Genomic DNA, 19,880 nt, shown 5'->3' on the forward strand with positions numbered 1-19,880 from the left:
GTCACCTGTTGGTGAACTTTGAGTGGTTCCCAATTTTGACCTATGTGAATAAAGGTGCCATGAACATTCATGCACAAATCTTTTGTAGACATGTGTTTTCGTTTTTGTTGTATAAATACCTAGGAATATAACTGCTGAGTTAGAGGGTGGGTATATGCTTAACTTTATTAGAAACTGCTAAACCATTTTACAAAGTGCTTCTACTGTTTCATACCTTCCCACCAGTGGCATATAAGAAATCCACCTGTTGTACATCCTTGCCAATATTTGGTGTTGTCAGTGTTTTTTATTTTAGCCATTCTCTAGGGTGTCTGGGGATATCTCATTGTGATTCTAATTTTCATTTCCCCCGTGACTAATGATGTTGGGCATCTTTTCATGTGATTATTAGCCATTCATAAATCTCTTTTTGTGAAACACTTATTTAACACTTATTTAAGAATTTTGCTCATTCTTTCTAATCATTATTTGGTTCCATTGTTTGATTGAACTGAAATCCATGTATTTGAATTCCCTATCTATGAAGGTTTAAATTGTCTCAAATTTATGTTTTTATCAACCATCCTGAAATGACTGAATTTATACACTTTTACACCAATGGGCCGGTATTTCCAGTGTCCTGCCTAGTCAGCCAAATTTGGGGCATTTATGGCAGGAAAGAATGGACAGGATTTCCATATTTTCACCAAAAAGGGCTCAACTGTTGGGAACCATCCTGATGCCTGAGTCATAGGTGCCCTTATGACGTCATAGCTTTCTCCCCTCTGTCCCTCTTCCTGCCAGAGCTGTGGCTGGAGGAGTACAGACCTGAGAGCAATGGAACTCTCATGCTCCTAACTATGGGAAATTTAGGGGATTGCAGACCTGAAAGGATTTGAACCATCTATTTCCAAATCATGGGCATTCGATGTTGTGTAAGAGAGAATCAGTTCACCCAATGTTGCAGGCAGGGGAAGGTGGATTTCCATATTAACTCAGGAAGCGAGTCCTACATCTAGGGTCTCTGGGCAAGCCAGGAGGTTGAGTATGTGGCAGACTTGGTACAGAGTAGTACAGAGAACAACCTACCCACACATTTCCCCTCTAAACTCTAATTACAGAAGGATGGCCAGTTTTGTGAAATTGTAGTAGAAGATGTTGATGAAACAACATTGATGAAAGAGAAAGAGAAGAAGAAAAAGGAAAAGAAAGGAAAACCTCCACCTCCATCACCACCACCACCTCCACCACCTCCACCCCCTCCACCCCCTCCACCAAAGGTAGGTTGATGGAGGCCCTCAAAGTTGAGGGTGACACCAACCTGCAACATCTCTGACCAAGCCACCCAGGAGTGATGGGTTGTCTTCTCTGTGGCCCGTAGCATGGGATGATCATGGAATTTGTCATCCAAACCAGGAAACATTTGTAAGTGAAAGATAGTGCTATGAATGATTACTCGGGAACAATAATCATAAACTGAGAATGTCTCAGGCCAACCAGAGTGAATGGCTGCCTTATCCAGAGCTGGTATGATAGGGATTGACTCATCCCTGGCTCTCCTCTTCTCCTAGTCTCTTCTTGGTCTGAGAAAGGTGGGTGACTGAGACATGGAGACTTGGTTGTAGGGAGGGGAAACCTGACAAGTGGGAGTCAGACCATGCAAAGTTGGGGAGTGGGGTGGTGAGGGCTGTGTTCGGGGAACACGTTGCCAAGTACAGGGAAACCCACGTCTAGAATTGTGTGGGAACGTGTGTGCAGGATGCGTGCCTGTATGTGTGCTAATTGAAGTTTAAGGTGTGAGAACGAAAAGAAGTGAAAGTGAGAAATAAATGAGAAAGACTCTAAACTGTGTGGAGCAGGGAAACTTCTAATACTGTGACTCGACAGAAGGAGACAGCAGGTTGTGGACTAGAGCTGAAGTCAGGCATGAAAGACAAGCAAAGGATGCCACTTCTCTAGCCTGTGGGTGGGATTTGAAGGGAAAGGATATGTATCCCAGGTAGGTGGTCAGGCACAGGTGGAACATGACAACCCTGTGACACTTAGATCATGGTGTTCTTGTTCTGGTTGACTGGCCAACCAGATCCATGTAACCAGGTGATAGCTAGGGCAGGTGTGCCTCATGTTGCAGATGAGGAGCCTGAGACTCAGAGAGCAACATGATCCATGTCCATTAAGAAGAGAGTGGCAGAGACAGGACACTTATCTGGTCTTCCGGCTCCAGCCAATGTCCCTGCCCAGTGCTCCTGAACTTCTGAAGAAGGGGCTGTGGTTGATAATAGATCAGCACCTCTACCAGGCACACCCTGGGGCTGAGATGGGTGGGGAATGTTTCCTGAGTGTCCCTTTGTTTCCCTAGAAACCCCGCCCCCCGGAGATAAAGAAGCCAATCGCCAATGAGCTGATAGCCATAAAGGTCCAGGCCTGGTGGCGGGGCATCCTGGTGAGACGGACACTGCTGCACGCGGCGCTCAGAACTTCCATCATTCAGCGGTGGTGGAAGCTGACACTGGCAAAACTGCTGGAGAAGAGGCGGCGGGCGGCCCTAGTGTACCACGCGCTGCAAGAATGGGCAGTGGTCAAGCTGCAGTCCTGGGTCCGCATGTGGCGCATCCACCTTCGTTACTGCCGTTTGCTCCATGCTGTCCGCATCATCCAGGTTTACTGGCGCTGCCATAGTTGCCATACTCGTGGCTTTTTCCGTGGCAGCTATGAACTCACAGCAAGCCAGCTGGGACTTGAGCTTGAGATCTTTCTAGGATCACAGATTTGTCGTATTACAGACTGCATCCCCTTCCCAATAAAGAACTGATCAGGTCTGCTCCAACTCTGTGTCAGCATGATCTCTGTCAGACAAGCTGCAGGCGGTCCTTGTCTCAGTGAAGGGTCAGGGAAAATGATGGCAGATACTGGGCATCTCACAGGTCAGCTCTGAGGAAGCGGCAGGGGTTGTCTGGGGTCCCATGTGGAGAAGGATCCTGAGAGCCCTATGCCGGATGAGCAGGACCTGTGATTGATTAGCAATGTCTGCTCTGGGCAGGAAAATGGGGGTTGCAGGGCGGCCAAGTCAGCCGGCTCCAGGGAGACGCCTTCACAGTGTGGTCTATGTAAACGGTGTCCCCTGTAGTTGTGCAACATGGAGGCCTGTGTCACCTGATGCTCTTTTTTTTTTTTATTGATGTTTTAATGTTTTTTAACATTGTGAAATTTTGGGTTGTGCATTTTTGTTTGTCCATCACCATATATATAACTCCCTTCACCCCTTGTGCCCACCCCCGAACCCCACTGCCCCTGGTAACCACAGTACAGTTTTCTCTGTCCATGTGTTGGTTTATATTCCACATATGAGTGAGATCATACAGTGTTTGTCTTTCTCTTTCTGGCTTATTTCACTTAACATAATACGTTCCAGGCCCATCCATGTTGTTGCAAATGGGACGATTTTGTCTTTTTTAATGGCTGAGTAGTATTCCATTGTATATATATACCACATTTTCTTAATCCAGTTGTCAGTCGAGGGACACTTAGGTTGCTTCCACTTCTTGGCTATGGTGAATAATGCTGCAATGAACATAGGGGTGCATAAGCCTCTTTGGATTGTTGATTTCAGGTTCGTTGGATAGATTACCAGTAACGGGGTGGCTGGGTCATAGGGCATCTCTATTTTTAAGTCTTTGAGGAATCTTCATACTGTTTTCCATAGAGGCTGCACCAGTTTGCATTCCCACCAGCTGTGTATGAGGGTTCCTGTTTTTCCACATCCTCTCCAACACTTGTTGTTTTTTGTCTTGGTGATTATAGCCATTCTAACGGGCGTGAGGTGGTATCTTAGTGTTGTTTTGATTTGCATTTCCCTGATGATTAGTGATGTTGAACATCTTTTCATGTGCCTATTGGCCATCTGTATATCTTCTTTGGAGAAGTGTCTGTTCATTTCCTCTGCCCATTTTTTGATCGGGTTGTTTGTTTTTTTGTTGTTCAGTTGTGTGAGTTCTTTATATATTATGGAGATCAACCCCTTGTCAGATGTATGTTTTGCAAATATTCTCTCCCAGCTGGTGTGTTGTCTGTTCATCTTGATTCTGGTTTCGTTTGTCTTATAGAAGCTCTTTAATCTGATAAAGTCCCACTTGTTTATTTTTTCTTTAGTTTCCCTAGTCTGGGTAGGCATGTCATCCAAAAAGATTCCTTTATGACCAATGTCAAATAGTGTGTTGCCTATATTTTCTTCTATGAGTTTTATAGTTTCAGGTCTCACCTTCAGGTCTTTGATCCATTTTGAGTTAATTTTTGTGAATGGTGATAGCAGATGGTCCACTTTCATTCTTTTGCATGTGGCTGTCCAGCTTTCCCAACACCATTTATTGAAGAGACTTTCCTTTCTCCATTGTATGTTCTTAGCACCTTTGTCGAAAATTAGCTGTCCGTATATGTGGTGTTTTATTTCTGGGCTTTCAATTCTGTTCCATTGATCTGTGTGTCTGTTTTTGTACCAGTACCATGCTGTTTTGATTACTATTGCTTTGTAGTATCACCTGATGCTCTTAATCCTTTAGTGTCTTCCCATTTAATTAGAACAATTCCAAAAGTCCCCCCTGTGGTCTACATAAGTCTGAATGGTCTGTCTCTGGCCACCTCATCCTCCCAGTCCTCCCTGACTGCTCTGCTGTTATCAAACATCCCCAGCACACTCCCATCTCAGTGCTTTGCACTTGCTGCCTCCTCTCCTTGGATTGTCTTCTTGCAGATGGAGCTCTCACTCCATTCAGATTTGTCTCTGCTCCGTGCTCCCTCCTCAGGGAGGCCTTCCTTGACCATCTTATTGAAACAGCTTTCCCTCCCCGCTACTCTATGCTCTAGCTCCTGACTCTGCTTTGCTGTTTTCAAAGTCCTCATCACTGCCAGGTTATCTTACCTCAATTTCTATTTTCTGTTCCCCCTACTGGAGGGTGAGCTCCAGGAGAGCAGGGACTCTGGGTTCAGTGCTGTGTTCCCAGGACCTAGAACAGTAGGTTCTCTCTCTTTCTTTCAGTATGTTATTGTACATGTCTTCTATTTTCTGTGTATTATGACGTTTTGACATCTTAAAAACAAAAATCCCTTTCTGGCTTGGGAGAGGCTGCCCCTCCCAGGGCTAGCCAATTCTTACTCTTAGTCCTGAATCAAAGGACTCAGCCTGGAGAGCATGCCTTTGACTTGCAAACTAACCAGTCCAGAGCCATACCTCCTCTCTCTGGCCTGTACCTCTCAGGAGGCAATATTCCTCTGCCTTAATCATCCCAGGGTCAGGTGCCAGGCATCTGGGGACCACCCCTATAGACAGAGCCCACCGAAATTGTTCAAACTAGCCAATCCTATACTGTTCACCCTGCCCTGCCTCACCTTTCCCACTCCAATAAAGGCCATGGCAAAAGCTCATTTCTCACTCTTGTCTTCTGCCACCTGAACAAAACCTGATGCTTCCCCTATGACATGCGGTGACCTCCTCTCTAGGAGCTGTGAGTATAACAGACTTCGTTTCTTGCGCCTCTCCTATTCTCTTGTGGCCGCACCTGACTGACCATCACATAAAAGAACACAAAACATATATATACTAAGTGAAATTCACATAACCATGTTTAGATTAACCACACGCTAGTAACATTTGACATAAGATTGTTAACATAAGATTAACAATTCAGTGGCATTCAGTACGTTCACAGTGTTAAGCAACCACTATCATCTATATCAAGTTCTAAAACATTTTTATCATCCTAAAAGAAAACCACATGCCCATTATCCAATCATTCCCCAGTAACCACTCCTCCAGCCACTGGAAACCAGCAATCTGCATTCTATCTCCATGGATTTACACATCAATGAAATCGTACAATATTTTGTGTCTGGTTTCTTTCACTTAACATGATGTTTTCAATGTTCATCCATATCGTAGCATGGATCAGTACTTCACAGCTCTTTATTCTTGAATGATATACCCTTGAATGGAAGTGCCACCTTTTGTTTAACCACTCATCTGTTGATGGGCATTTTGTTTCCTTGCGGTAACATTGGTTTATAACATTATATAAATTTCAGGTGTACACCATTATATTTCGATTTCTGTGTAGATTACATCATCTCCACCGCCCAAAGACTAATTACAATACGTCACCACACACGTGTGCCTAATCATCCCTTTCACCCTCCTCCCTCCTCCTTTCCCCTCTGGTAACCACCAATCCAATCTCTGACTCTATGTGATTGTTTGTTGTTGTTTTTATCTCCTACTTATGGGTGAGATTACGTGGTATTTGACTTTCTCCCTCTGACTTATTTTCCTTAGCGTAATACCCTCAAGGTCCATCCATGTTGTCACAAATCGTCAGATTTCATGGGTTCTTATGGCTGAGTAGTATTCCACTGTGTATATATACCATATCTTTATCCATTCATCCCTTGAAGGACACCTACGTTGCTTCCAAGTCTTGGATATTGTGAATCATGCTGCAATGAAGACAGGAGTGCATATATTATTATGCATTCATGTTTTCACGTTCTTCGGATGAATATCCAGCAGTGGAATAGCTGGATCGTGTGGTAGTTCCATTCTTAATTTTTTGAGGAATCTCCATACTGTTTTCCATAGTGGCTGCACCAGTTTGCACTCCCACCAGCAGTGTATGAGAGTTCCCTTCTCTCCACATCCTCTCCAACATTTGTTGTTTCCTCTCTTGTTGATTATAGCCATTCTGATGGGAGTGAGGTGATATCCCATTGTAGTTTCGATTTGCATTTCCCTGGTAGTTAATGATGTTGAACATCTTTTCATGTGCCTGTTGGTCAGCTGTATATCTTCTTTGGAGAAATGTCTGCTCGGGTCCTTTGCCTATTTTTTAATTGGGTGGTCAGTTTTTTTGTTGTTGAGATGTATGACTTCTTTATATACTTTGGATATGAACCCCTTATCATATCTTCTCCCAATTGCGAGACTGTCTTTTCGTTTTGTTGATGGTTTCCTTTGCTGTGTAGAAGCTTTTTAGTTTGATGGAGTCCCATTCGCTTATTTTTTCTATTGTTTCCCTTGCCCGGTCAGACATGGTACTTGAAAATATGTTGCTAAGACCAGCGTTGAAGAGCATACTGCCTATGTTTTCTTCTAGAAGTTTCATGGTTTCAGGTCTTACAGTCAAGTCTTTAATCCATTGGGAGTTAATTTTTGTGTGTGGTGTAAGATAATGGTCTACGTACATTTTTTTGCTTGTGGCTGACCAGTTTTCCAAACAGCATTTACTGAAGAGACTTTCCTTTCTCTATTGTATGTTCTTGGCTCCCTTGTCAAAAATTAGCTGTCCATAGATGTGTGGGTTTACTTCTGAGCTCTCGATTCTGTTCCATTGATCTCTGTGTCTGTTTTTGTGCCAGTACCATACTGTTTTGGTTACTATAGCTTTGTAGCATATTTTCAAATCAGAGGGTGTGATACCTCCAGCTTTGTTCTCTTTTCTCAGGATTCCTTTAGCTATTCTGGGTCTTTTGTTATTCCATATAAATTTTAGGATTCTTTGTTGTATTTCTGTGAAAAATGTTGTTGGAACTTTGATAGGGATTGCATTGAATCTACAGATTATTTAGGAAGTATGGACATTTTAACTATGTTAATTCTTCCAATCCAAGGGCATGGAATATCTTTCCATTTTTTTTTTTTCTTTTTTGAGGAAGATCAACCCTGAGCTTCTGGACACTTCTGGAACACTCCATTTTCAGCCCCTTTCCCTTCTCAAGAGAATGGAGGGTGGGGCTGAAAATCCAAGCTTCTAATATGGCTTTGTCTTTCTGGTAGCCAGTCCTCGTCCAAGATCCACCCAAGAGCCCACCCAGAGTCACTTCACTATAACAAAAGACACTCCAGAAAATTATGAGGATTTCAGGAGCCCTGTGTCAGGATCTGGGATCAAAGACCAAATGTTAGGACAAAAGATGCTCCTAGTGCTTTTATCATGTAGGAAATTACAAGAGTTTCAGGAGCTCTGTGCCAGGAACTGGGGGCAGAGACTAACATATATTATTTGTTATCTCACAAATCTGGATTATCTTGGTGTAAGAAATAAGTAAGGAAATAAACATGAAGGGGACATGTCAAAAGGACACAGAAGCCAGCCTGAGGAGCTCCCAGTGGTCAAATCTAGGGAAAATTGAGCACTAAAATTACTACGATAGTAGCAAATTAAAACCTATTAAATTAAATAAGAACCCATCAGTCCATACTGATACAAATTAAGAAATGAAAAATTAATGTAGAGACGAGAAATCTCTTCCTCACGGTAGAAAGCTAACTAACAATTATAGGGAAATGATGATATTAGAAAGTCACTGCTTGGAAACCATCATAGTAATAAATAACTCAGGCAAGAAACGTTAAGAAATGCTAATGTAGTGGGTGAAATGCGTTGAGGGATGGGATTTTGCATGGTCTCAAAGCATCTCCTTATAAAAATATTTATTAATTACAAAGAGAAAATATACTTTACAGTAATGTGGAAGACAAAACATTGATCAATTGATAAAGTTAATATCATTACTAATGGAGTAAATAGACAGTATGTGCCACCTAATAGTTTGTAATGAAAAGGACACAGCATCTGTTATCTTCCACCCAAAAACATATAAGGAGAGTCTAATCATGAGAAAACATCAGACAAACCCAAATTGAGAGACATTATACAAAATGGTTGACCTATAAACCTCAAAAATATCAAGAGCATAAAAATAAAGAAAAGACTAGGCATTGTTCAAGATTAGAAGACTCCAAATAGACATGATAACTGCAAGTAGTATGTGATCCTTGATTGAATTCTTAGCTATAAAGGATGTTACTGGGACAGTGGGTGAAAGGCACATCTCTGGGGGAAGGTGATGCAAGAGTCCTTTCAGTATATCTCTAAGTTTGAAATTATTTCCAAATAAACTATTTTTGAAACTTGGAAGATTATGGTGAGGATCTACAGCCCCTAGAACGGTACTTGGCTCAGTGTAGGTGCCAATCTACGGAGGGTTGAAAGAATTTCCTATAAAAGACCTTTACAATGTGGAGGTCGAAAGAAAAAGTACTAAAATTGCTTATTTCCATGATAAGAAGGTAATGGATACACACACACACACACAAAAGAGATTAGATATGATATCAAAAACATAAAACTTGAGGGGAGGGGAGTAAAAGAGTAGAGCTTTTAGAAAGAGGTCAAACTAAAGAGACCATCAACTTAATATAGAGTGCTATATATGTAGGTTACTATATATGAACTTCATGGTAATCACAAACCAGAAACCTATAATAAATACAAAAAAAACTAAGAGATAGGAACCCAAACAAAATAGTAAAGAAAGCCATCAAACCACAAGAGAAGAGAGCAAGAGAAGAAAGGAACAGAGAAGAACTACTAAAACACCCAGATAAAAAGGAACAAAGTGGCGATAAGTACATACTTATCAGTAGCTATTTTAAATGTCAATGGACTAAACGCTCCAATCAAAAGGCATAGGGTGGCTGATTGGATAAAAAACAAAAAAGAGCCATATATATGCTGCATACAAGAGACACACTTCAGACCTAAAGATATTCACTAACTGAAAGTGAAGGGATAGAAAAAGATACTCCATGCAAATGGCAATGAAAAGAAAGCTTGGGTAGCAATACTTATATCAGATAAAATAGACTTTAAAACAAACACTGTACCAAGAGACAAGAAAGGGCATAACATAATGACAAAGGGAATAATCCAACAAGAAGTCATAACACTTGTAAATATCTATGCATCCAACAGAGGAGAACATAAATATATAAATCAATTATTAACAGACATAAAAGGAGAAATAGACAGTAACACAATAATAGTAGGGGACTTGAACACTCCACTTTCACCAATGGATAGATCCTCCAAACAGAAGATCAGTAAGGAAATATTGGCCTTAAATGACAGCTAAGAACAGATGGGCTTAGTAGATATATACAGAACAGTCCATCCAAAAACAGAAGAATACACATTCTTTTCAAATGCACGTGGAACACTCTCCAGGAGTGATCACATATTAGGCCACAAAACAAATCTCAATAAATTTAAGAAGATTGGAATAATACCAAGCATCTTTTCTGACCACAACGGTGTGAAACTAATAATCAACTACAGGAAGAAAATCAGAAAAGCCACAAATACGTGGATATTAAACAAAATGCTACTGAACACCGATTGGGTCAAAGAAGAAATCAAAGGAGAAATCAAAAAATACCTGGAGACAAATGAAAATGAAAATACGACATACAAAATTTATGGGGTACAGCAAAAGCAGTTCTAAGAGGGAAGTTTATAGCAACACAGGCCTACCTCAACAAACAAGAAAACTCTCAAATAAACAACCGAACAGTACACTTAAAGGAACTGGAAAAAGAAGAACAAACGAAACCCAAAATCAGTAGAAGAAAGGAAATAATAAAAATCAGAGGAGAAATAAGTGACTTACAGACTAAAAAAACAATAGAAACAATCAATGAAACCAAGAGCTTGTTCTTTGAAAAGATCAACAAAATTGACATACCTTTAGCTAGACTCACCAAGAAAAGAAGAGAGAAGGCTCAAACAAATCAAATCAGAAATGAAAGAGGAGAAATTACAATAGACACCTCAGAAATAAAAAAGATTATAAGAGAGTACTATGGAAAGCTATATGCCAACACATTGGCTAATCTAGAAGAAATGGACAAATTCCTAGAACCATACAACCTTCCAAAACTGAAGCAAGAAGAAATAGAGAATTTGAATAACCAATCACCAGTAAGGAGATCAAAACAGTAAGCAAAAACCTCCGAAAAATAAAAGTCCAGTACCAGATGGCTTCCCTGGTGGATTCTATCAAACATTCAAAGAAAACTTATTACCTATCCTTCTCAAACTCTTCCAAAAAATTGAAGAGGAGGGGAAGCTTCCTAACTCATTCTACGAAGCCAACGTTACCCTGATAATGAAGCCAAACGAGGACAGAAAAAAAGAAAATTACAGACCAATATCACTGATGAACATCAATGCAAAAATCCTCAACAAAATACTAGCAAATAGAACACAACAATATGTTAAAAAGATCAGGGGCTGGCCTGGTGGCGCAAGCGGTTAAGTGCCCGCGCTCTGCTACGACGGCCCGGGGTTCACCGGTTCGGATCCCGGGTGCACACCGACACACCACTTGGCAAGCCATGCTGTGGCGACGTCCCATATAAAGTGGAGGAAGATGGGCATGGATGTTAGCCCACGGCCAGTCTTCCTCAGCAAAAAAGAGGAGGATTGACAGATGTTAGCTCAGGGCCAATCTTCCTCACAAAAAAAAAAAAAAAGATCATACACCATGGTCAAATGGGATTTATTCCAGGGATGCAGGGATGGCTCAAATTCGGCAAATCAATCAATGTGATAAACCACATTAACAAATGGAGGAAAAAAATCACACAATCATCTCAAGAGATGCAGAGAAAGCATTTGACAAGATACTGCATCCATTTATGATAAAATCTCTGAATAAAATGGGTATAGAAGGAAAGTACCAATAAAGGCCATATATGACCAACCCACAGCTAATATCATTCTCAATGGTGAAAAACTGAAAACTATCCTTCTACGAACAGGAACCAGACAAGGATACCCAATTTCACCACTGTTATTTAATGCAGAATTGGAAATCCTAGCCAGAGCAATCAGAAAAGAAAAAGAAATAAAAGAGATCAGAGATCCAAATTGGAAAGAAAGAAGTGAAACTGTCACTATTTGCAGATGACATGATTTTATATACAGAAAACTCTAAAGAATCCACCAAAAAACTTTTAGAAATAATAAACCAATACGGTAAAGTTGCAGGATACAAAATCAACATACAAAAATCAGTTGTGTCTCTATACACTAACAACGAAGTAGCAGAAAGAGAAATTAAGAATACAACCCCATTTACAATTGCAACAAAGAGAATAAAATAGATAGGAATAAACGTAACCAAATAGGTGAAAGATCTGTACACCGAAAACTATAAAACATTATTGAAAGAAACTGAAGAGGACACAAAGAAATGGAAAGATATTCTGAGCCCTTGGATTGGAAGAATTAACATAGTTAAAATGTCCATACTTCCTAAATAATCTATAGATTCAATACAGTCCCTATCAAAGTTCCAACAACATTTTTCACAGAAATAGAACAAAGAATCCTAAAATTTAAATGGAATAACAAATGACTCTGGATAGCTGAAGGAATCCTGAGAAAAGAGAACAAAGCTGGAGGTATCACACCCTTTGATTTCAAAATATACTACATGGGGCCGGCCCAGTGGCACAAGCAGTTGGCTGTGTGCGCTCTGCCACAGCGGCCCAGGGTTCGCCGGTTTGGATCCTGGGCACCCACCGACGCACCGCTTGTCAAGACATGCTGTGGCAGCATCCCATATAAAGTGGAGGAAGATGGGCATGGACGTTAGCCCACAGCCAGTCTTCCTCAGCAAAAAGTGGAGGATTGGCAGATGTCAGCTCAGGGCTGATCTTCCTCACAAAAGAAATATATATATACATATATACTACAAAGCTATAGTAACCAAAACAGCATGATACTGGCACAAAAACAGACACAGAGATCAATGGTACAGAGTTGAGAGCCCAGAAGTAAACCCACACATCTATGGACAGCTAATTTTTGACAAGGGAGCCAAGAACATACAATAGAGAAAGGAAAGTCTCTTCAATAAATGCTGTTTGGAAAACTGGTCAGCCACAAGCAAAAAAACTAACGTAGACCATTATCTTACACCACACACAAAAATTAACTCCAAATGGATTAAAGACTTGAATGTAAGACCTGAAACCATGAAACTTCTAGAAGAAAACATAGGCGGTATGCTCTTCGACATTGGTCCTAGCAACATATTTTCAAGTACCATGTCTGACCGGGCAAGGGAAACAATAGAAAAAATAAACAAATGGGACTCCAACAAACTAAAAACCTTCTACACAGCAAAGGAAACCATCAACAAAACGAAAAGACAGTCTCACAATTGGGAGAAGATATTTGCAAACCATACATGTGATAAGGGGTTCATATCCAAAATATATATAGAAGTCATACATCTCAACAACAAAAATACTGACCACCCAATTAAAAAATAGGCAAAGGACCCGAGCAGACATTTCTCCAAAGAAGATATACAGCTGACCAACAGGCACATGAAAAGATGTTCAACATCATTAACTATCAGGGAAAAGCAAATCAAAACTACAATGAGATATCACCTCACTCCCATCAGAATGGCTATAATTAACAAGAGAGGAAACAACAAGTGTTGGAGAGGATATGGAGAGAAGGGAACTCTCATACACTGCTGGTGGGAGTGCAAACTGGTGCAGCCACTATGGAAAACAGTACAGAGACTCCTCAAAAAATTAAGAATAGAACTACCATACGACCCAGGTATTCCACTGCTGAGTATTTATCCGAAGAACGTGAAAACACGAATGAGTAATAATGCATGCTCCCCTGTGTTCATTGCAGCATGATTTGCAGTATCCAAGACTTGGAAGCAACCTAGGTGCCCATCAAGGGATGAATGGATGTGGTATATATACACGATGGAATACTACTCAGCCATAAGAACCCATGAAATCCGACGATTTGTGACAACATGGATGGACCTTGAGAGTATTATGCTAAGGAAAATAAGTCAGAGGGAGAAACTCAAATACCATGTAATCTCACGCATAAGTAGAAGATAAAAACAACAACAAACAACACATAGAGTCAGAGATTGGATTAGTGGTTACCAGAGAGAAAGCAGGGAGGGAGGAGGGAAAAGGGATGATTAGGCACATGTGTGTGGTGATGGATTGTAATTAGTCTTTGGGCGGTGAACATGATGTAATCTATACAGAAATAGAAATACAGTGATGTACACCTGAAATTTATATAATATTACTAACTAATGTTATTGCAATTAAAAAAGAATAACTTTACAAGTAAGGTAATGTCAGCCAAAATGGTAGAGTAAGGACCTCCAATAATTCAATGATCCATAAAAGCAACCAAAAAACTGGTAAATATTATCAAAATCAACTTTTTTCAGAACTCTGGAAATTAACCAAAGGCTTACAGCAACTCAAGAAGCATTTATTCAAGAAAAACAGCTGAATCTCAATAAGAGCAGCAATCTTGGTGGCATTTTAATTCGTTCTAGTTCTAGCTCCCATTCTCCAGCTCAGTGGTAGTCTTCAAAGCTAACATTCCACATTCCCAGAGTTGCTTAGCAGTCACTGAGAGGGAAATGGGAGAGAGCTCTTTCAAAGTTTCATTGCTCAAAAACTGACATTATTTGACCTGGAAGACCTGACTCAGACATTTCCCAGGATTAAAAGGCTTCTCCCTAGGGAGGGGCTGGGGTTGGTGGGGGAGGGTTGAAAACAATTAGAGGCAAGTGTTTTACTTTGCAGCTGCCTGAGGTGATGGATAATGGTTGGAGCAAACAATAGATTAATCAAAAAGCTGAAGAAGAAAAAATGCTTAGTGACATGACCATAGGGACTTTGGAAAGGTCCAACATATTCCTAGGAACCTAGAAGGCCGTTTATAGTATTTTCCTATGCACGATCAGGAAATACCTGAGAAGGCCCTAGGCTTTCACCTCTGGCTGACCTTGAGGCTCTGTGCAGGCAGGAAATGAAGGCTAAGGCAGAGTTGTAAACTGCCTGGCTGAGTATTGAAGGTAACTCCCAACACACACAGAGAGACTCTTGGCAAAGATTTATTGTTTGCATGAATTTAAGGAAATTTCTGGCAAACTATTATCTGACCACTAAGTTAGATGAGTAGAGACTTCAGTTGTCACACACACACACACACACACACACACACACACACACACAGACACTAATACAGGATTTATGGGCTTAATTCAGAATATCACTAAACAAAGGAACAAACAATAACTACAAAAAGCACGACAATAACAAAACCCAGGGAGAGAGGAGGATCTGATTTCTAGAGTTACCACTGTATAATTTTAAATGGCCAGTTTCAACAAAAAAATCACAAAACATGCAAAAAAAAAAAACCAAGAAAGTATAGTCCATACACAGGAATGAAAATGTAATCAATAGAAATCATTCTTTAAGAAGCCCAGGTAGTGGACTTACTAGACAAACACTTTCTGTCAGGTATTTTAAATATGCTCAAAGAAGCAAAGGAAACCATGTCTAAGGAAAAATGAAAGTTATGGGAATCAAATTCTCACCAAACAGAGAATATCAACAAAGAGGTAGAAATTACAAAAAAGAAACAAGTATAGGTTCTGGAGTTGAAAAATACAACGACAATGAAAAACTGCAATGAAAAAAGCAAAGAGACAAAAATAATATTTGAAGAAATAAAGATCTTAAACTCCCCAAATTTGCTGAAAAAGATCTACACAAGAAGCTCAACAAACTCCAAGTAGAATAAACTCAAAGATATTCAGATATAGACACATAATCAAACTGTCTAAAGACAAAGAGAGATTCTTTGTTTGTTTATTGCAGTAACATTGGTTTATAACATTGTATAAATTTCAGGTGTACATCATTATACTTCTATTTCTGCATAGATCACATCATGTTCACCACTCAAATACTAACTACAACCCATCACGACCCACATGTGCCGAATTATCTCTTTCGCCCTCCTCCCTCCCCCCTTCCCCTCTGGTAACCACCAATCCAATCTCTGTCTCTATGTGTTTGTTTATTGTTGTTATTATCTACTACTTAATGAAGGAAATCATGCGGTATTTGACCTTCTCCTTCTGACTTATTTCACTGACAAGAGAGATTCTTAAGAGCAGCAAGAGAGAAGCAACTCGTTACATAAAAGGGATTCACAAAAAGATTATATGCTCATTTCTCATCACGCATTCCAGAGGCCAGACGGTGGTGGAACGACATATTCAAAGTGCTGAAAGAAAAAACTGTCAGAGAGTGATGTCATCAAGTGATGGAATAGGAATTTTCTATTCCTATTCATCTTCCCCCCAAAGAACACCGATTTTGACAATCATATCTGGACAAGAGAGGTGAAAGTCCAGGAGTCCAGCAGAGAAGTTCCAGCACACCATTGGAGCAAAAAAAATCAGATTGGATGCATTGAAGAGGATAAGAGGAACAATTTGACTTTACCTGCATCACCACTCCCCAAGGCAGCACAGTCAGCGCTAAGAAAGGCCTTCTCATTCCTTGATTTCTCCTGCAGGAGAAAGTGAGAGCATATGAGTGAGCGTCTGGCTTTTCCAGCTGTGCAGGATGCTGCCAAAGAGGCCTATTTCACACTCACCCCATCCAGACTACTGAGGCATGAACTGCATGACTGGGGAGCCATGACAAGCTGGGAAAGTAGCATCCAGGGCTTGGCATGGAGTGTATCAGAGGAACATGGATCCTACTAACCACAACATGGACTCCATTGGGAGGCCTGCACACAAGTCACTGGGGACACCTCAGGTGTGGATCCCCTCAACCGGCCAACAGGCACCCTCAGCACTCTGCATACCGACGCACACCACAACCCTATGGTCAGTTCTCTGTGTGTGTTCCTGATAGCAGTGAGGGTGAGCTTTTGCAGACAGCTAGTGAGCACATGCAGAAACCCAGCCTGAATTTGCAGGCCTGAGAGAAACCAAAAACTTGAGCATTCAGCACCACCCTAGGGAAAGGAAAAGGGAGACTGTCAGCACTCAGCCTGGATTTGCAGAACCAAGAGAAGGCATACAGCTTAAGAATTCTGCCACAAGAGGAAGCAAGAACTGTGGAGCAGGCATAGAAAGGGTCTGAATGCCTCAGAATCCCTAGCAGTGCTGAAGGAAGAAATTTCTACCCCAAAGCCATACAGTGAAGACTGGAGGAGGTGCTTCTTCAAATGTGGAAACACAGAGGCAAGACTTCAAGGAAAATGAAAAATCAAAGAAATATGACACCACTGTGGGGGATCAGGGTTGGCCACCTCAAAAATGTGTCTCTTTACCTTGATTGTTTTCAGGAACAGGGGACTCTGAGAAAAGCTTTGGCCTCCCCCCCACTAGCTGCCTAAAAGAATTTGGGATGGAGGGCCTGTCCCTGCGACAGGGATAACTCTGGGTATCAATAGACTGGGAGGGTCCTTGCCAAGCCCATTCTTATCAAAGTTCTGTTTACCAAACATTTGCATTTGTAAGAGAAATCTCCATTTGTACAGGTATCTCCCTCTCTATCCTGGGGAAGGGAGGGGGATGACCTCATCTCTAGAAACTTGTCAAGGTGGAAGGCGAGGCCTTAAATCTGCATAGTACCCTTACTCTTGTTTACTGTGCTTTTCTGGTAATCTCCCATAGCTGACTCCCCCCACCCCCAACATCCTCCTTTCTCTTTTCCTGAATCTATTTAAGAAGAGCACCTCCACCATTTTGTCAAGAAACTCAATTTCCCTGGTCTCTCCCATGTATGCATGTTATAAAGCTTTGTTTGATTTTCTCCTGCTGTTCACTCTCATGTCAATTTAATTTGTAGCCCAGCCAGAAAGGGCCCGGTGTGGGTAGAGGATAATCTTCCTCCCCTTCACCACCAAAGGAACACAATAATTTTCCAGTAACTGACCCCAAATAAATGGAGATCTGAGATTTACCCAATAAAGAATTCAAAGTGGCTGTTTTAGAGACATTCAGTGAGCTGAGAAGTACAATGAACAATTGTACATCCACAAACTGGATAACCTAGATGAAATGGATAAATTCCTAGAAATACAAAACCCATCAAGACTGAATCATGAAGAAATAGAAAATCTGAATAAACCTATAACTAGAAAAGAGATGACTCAGTAATCAAATTTCCCTCAAAAGTAAAGCCAAGACCACATGGCTTCATGGCAAATTCTACCAAACATTTTTTTTAAAGTTAATACAAATCCTTTTCAAACTTCTCAAAAAAATTAAGGAGGATGGAACACTTCCTAACTCATTGAATGAGGCCAGCATTACCTTGATACCAAAGCCAGACCAGGACACTACAACAAAAGAAATCTCCAAACCAATATCCCTTATGAACATGGATGCAAAAACTCTCAACAAAATACTAGCAAACCAGACTCTACAGCATGTTAAAAGGATCAACACCATGACAAAGTGAGATCTACCCCTGGAATGAAAGGATGGTTCAACACATTCAAATCATTTAATGTAATACATCACATTGACAAAATGAAGGATAAAAATAATATGATTATCTTAAGAAAGGCAGAAAAAGCATTTGACAATATTCAACATCCTTTCATGATGGAAAAAACACAACAAATTGGGTACAGAAGAAATGTAACTCAACATAATAGAGGCCTTGTATGACAAGCCCACAGCTAACATCCTACTCAACAGTGAAAAGCTGAAGCTTTTCCTCTAAAATCAGGGGTAAGACACGGGCGCCCACTCTCACCACTTCTATTCAACATAGGAGTGGAGCAATGAGTACTGGAGCTATTCAACATAGCCAGAGCAATCACACACACACACACACACACACACACACACACACACACACATACACACAAATCAAAGACATCCAAGTCAGAAAGGAAGAAATAAAATTCTCTCTGTTTGCATGACACGATTTTATGCATGGAAAACCCTAAAGACTCCACCAATAAACTGTCACAACTAATAAACAAATTCAGTAAAGTTGCAGAATAAAAAATGAGCATACAAAAATCAATTGCATTTCTATACACTAACTGTAACCTATCAGAAAAAGAAATTAAGAATATAATGCCATTTCCAATAGCATCAAAAACAATAAAATACTTACAAATAAATTTAACCAAGGAGGGGAAAGATATATACACTAAAAACTATAAGACACTGATGAAAGAAATTGAAGAAGACACAAAGAAAAGGAAAGATATCTCGTGTCCATGGATCAGAAGAGTTAACATTGTTAAAATGTTCATACTAACCAAAGTGATCTACAGATTCAATGCAATCTCTCTCATAATTCCAATGGCATCTTTCAGAGAAATAGAAGAAGTGATCCAAAAATTCATTTCAAACCACAAAAGGCCCCAAATAGCTAAAGCAACCTTGACCAAGGAGAACAAAGCTGGAGGCATCACACTTCCTGATTTCAAATTATGTTACAAAGCTATAATAATCAAAACAGTATGGTACTGGCATATAAATAGACACATAGACCAATGGAACAGAATAGAGAACCCAGAAATAAACCATCATATTTATGACCAACTGATCTATGACAAGGGACCCAAGAATACACAATGGGGAAAGGACAATCTCTTCAATAAATAGTGTCTGGAAAACTGGATATCCACAATCAAAAGAATGAAATTGAACACTTATCTTACCCCATACACAAAAATCAACTCAAAATGGATTAAAGGACCAAATGTAAGATCTGAAAATGTAAAGCTCCTAGAAGAAAACATAGGGGAAATCTGCTTGACATTGGTCTTGGCAATGATTTTTTGGATATGACACCAAAAGCATAGACAACATAAACAAAGTACAAATCTTCTGCACAGCAAAGGAAATAATTAGAAAAATGCAAAGCTAACCTGCAGAATTGGAGAAAATATTTACAAACCTTACATCTGATAAGGGGTTAATATCCAAAATACATAAGGAACTCATAAAACTCAACAGCAAAACACACACACACACACACAATCTGATTTAAAAATGGTCAGTGACCCAAATAGAGATTTTTCCAAAGAAGGCATACAAATGGCCAACTGGTACATGAAAAAGTACTCAAGGGCCGGCCCCATGGCTTAGCGGTTAAGTGCACGCGCTCCGCTATTGGTGGCCCGGTTTTGGATCCCAGGCGCACACCAATGCACCGCTTCTCC

General features: G+C 40.4%; 2 protein-coding genes across 2 annotated transcripts in view; both read left to right on the forward strand.

The window, feature by feature from the left end:
* GRM2 (glutamate metabotropic receptor 2) overlaps positions 1–19,880 on the forward strand; it is a 156,813-nt gene that overhangs the window by 82,819 nt on the left and 54,114 nt on the right. The window lies entirely within an intron of this gene.
* LOC131416996 (IQ domain-containing protein F5-like) lies at positions 897–2,791 on the forward strand. The gene is made up of 3 exons (XM_058559904.1): positions 897–914; positions 1,101–1,259; positions 2,339–2,791. Exons 1-3 carry the CDS (start codon positions 897–899, stop codon positions 2,789–2,791), a joined length of 630 nt encoding a protein of 209 aa, XP_058415887.1.

The sequence above is a fragment of the Diceros bicornis genome, chromosome 2 (genome assembly GCF_020826845.1).
Source record: "Diceros bicornis minor isolate mBicDic1 chromosome 2, mDicBic1.mat.cur, whole genome shotgun sequence".
NCBI classification, from domain to species: domain Eukaryota; kingdom Metazoa; phylum Chordata; class Mammalia; order Perissodactyla; family Rhinocerotidae; genus Diceros; species Diceros bicornis.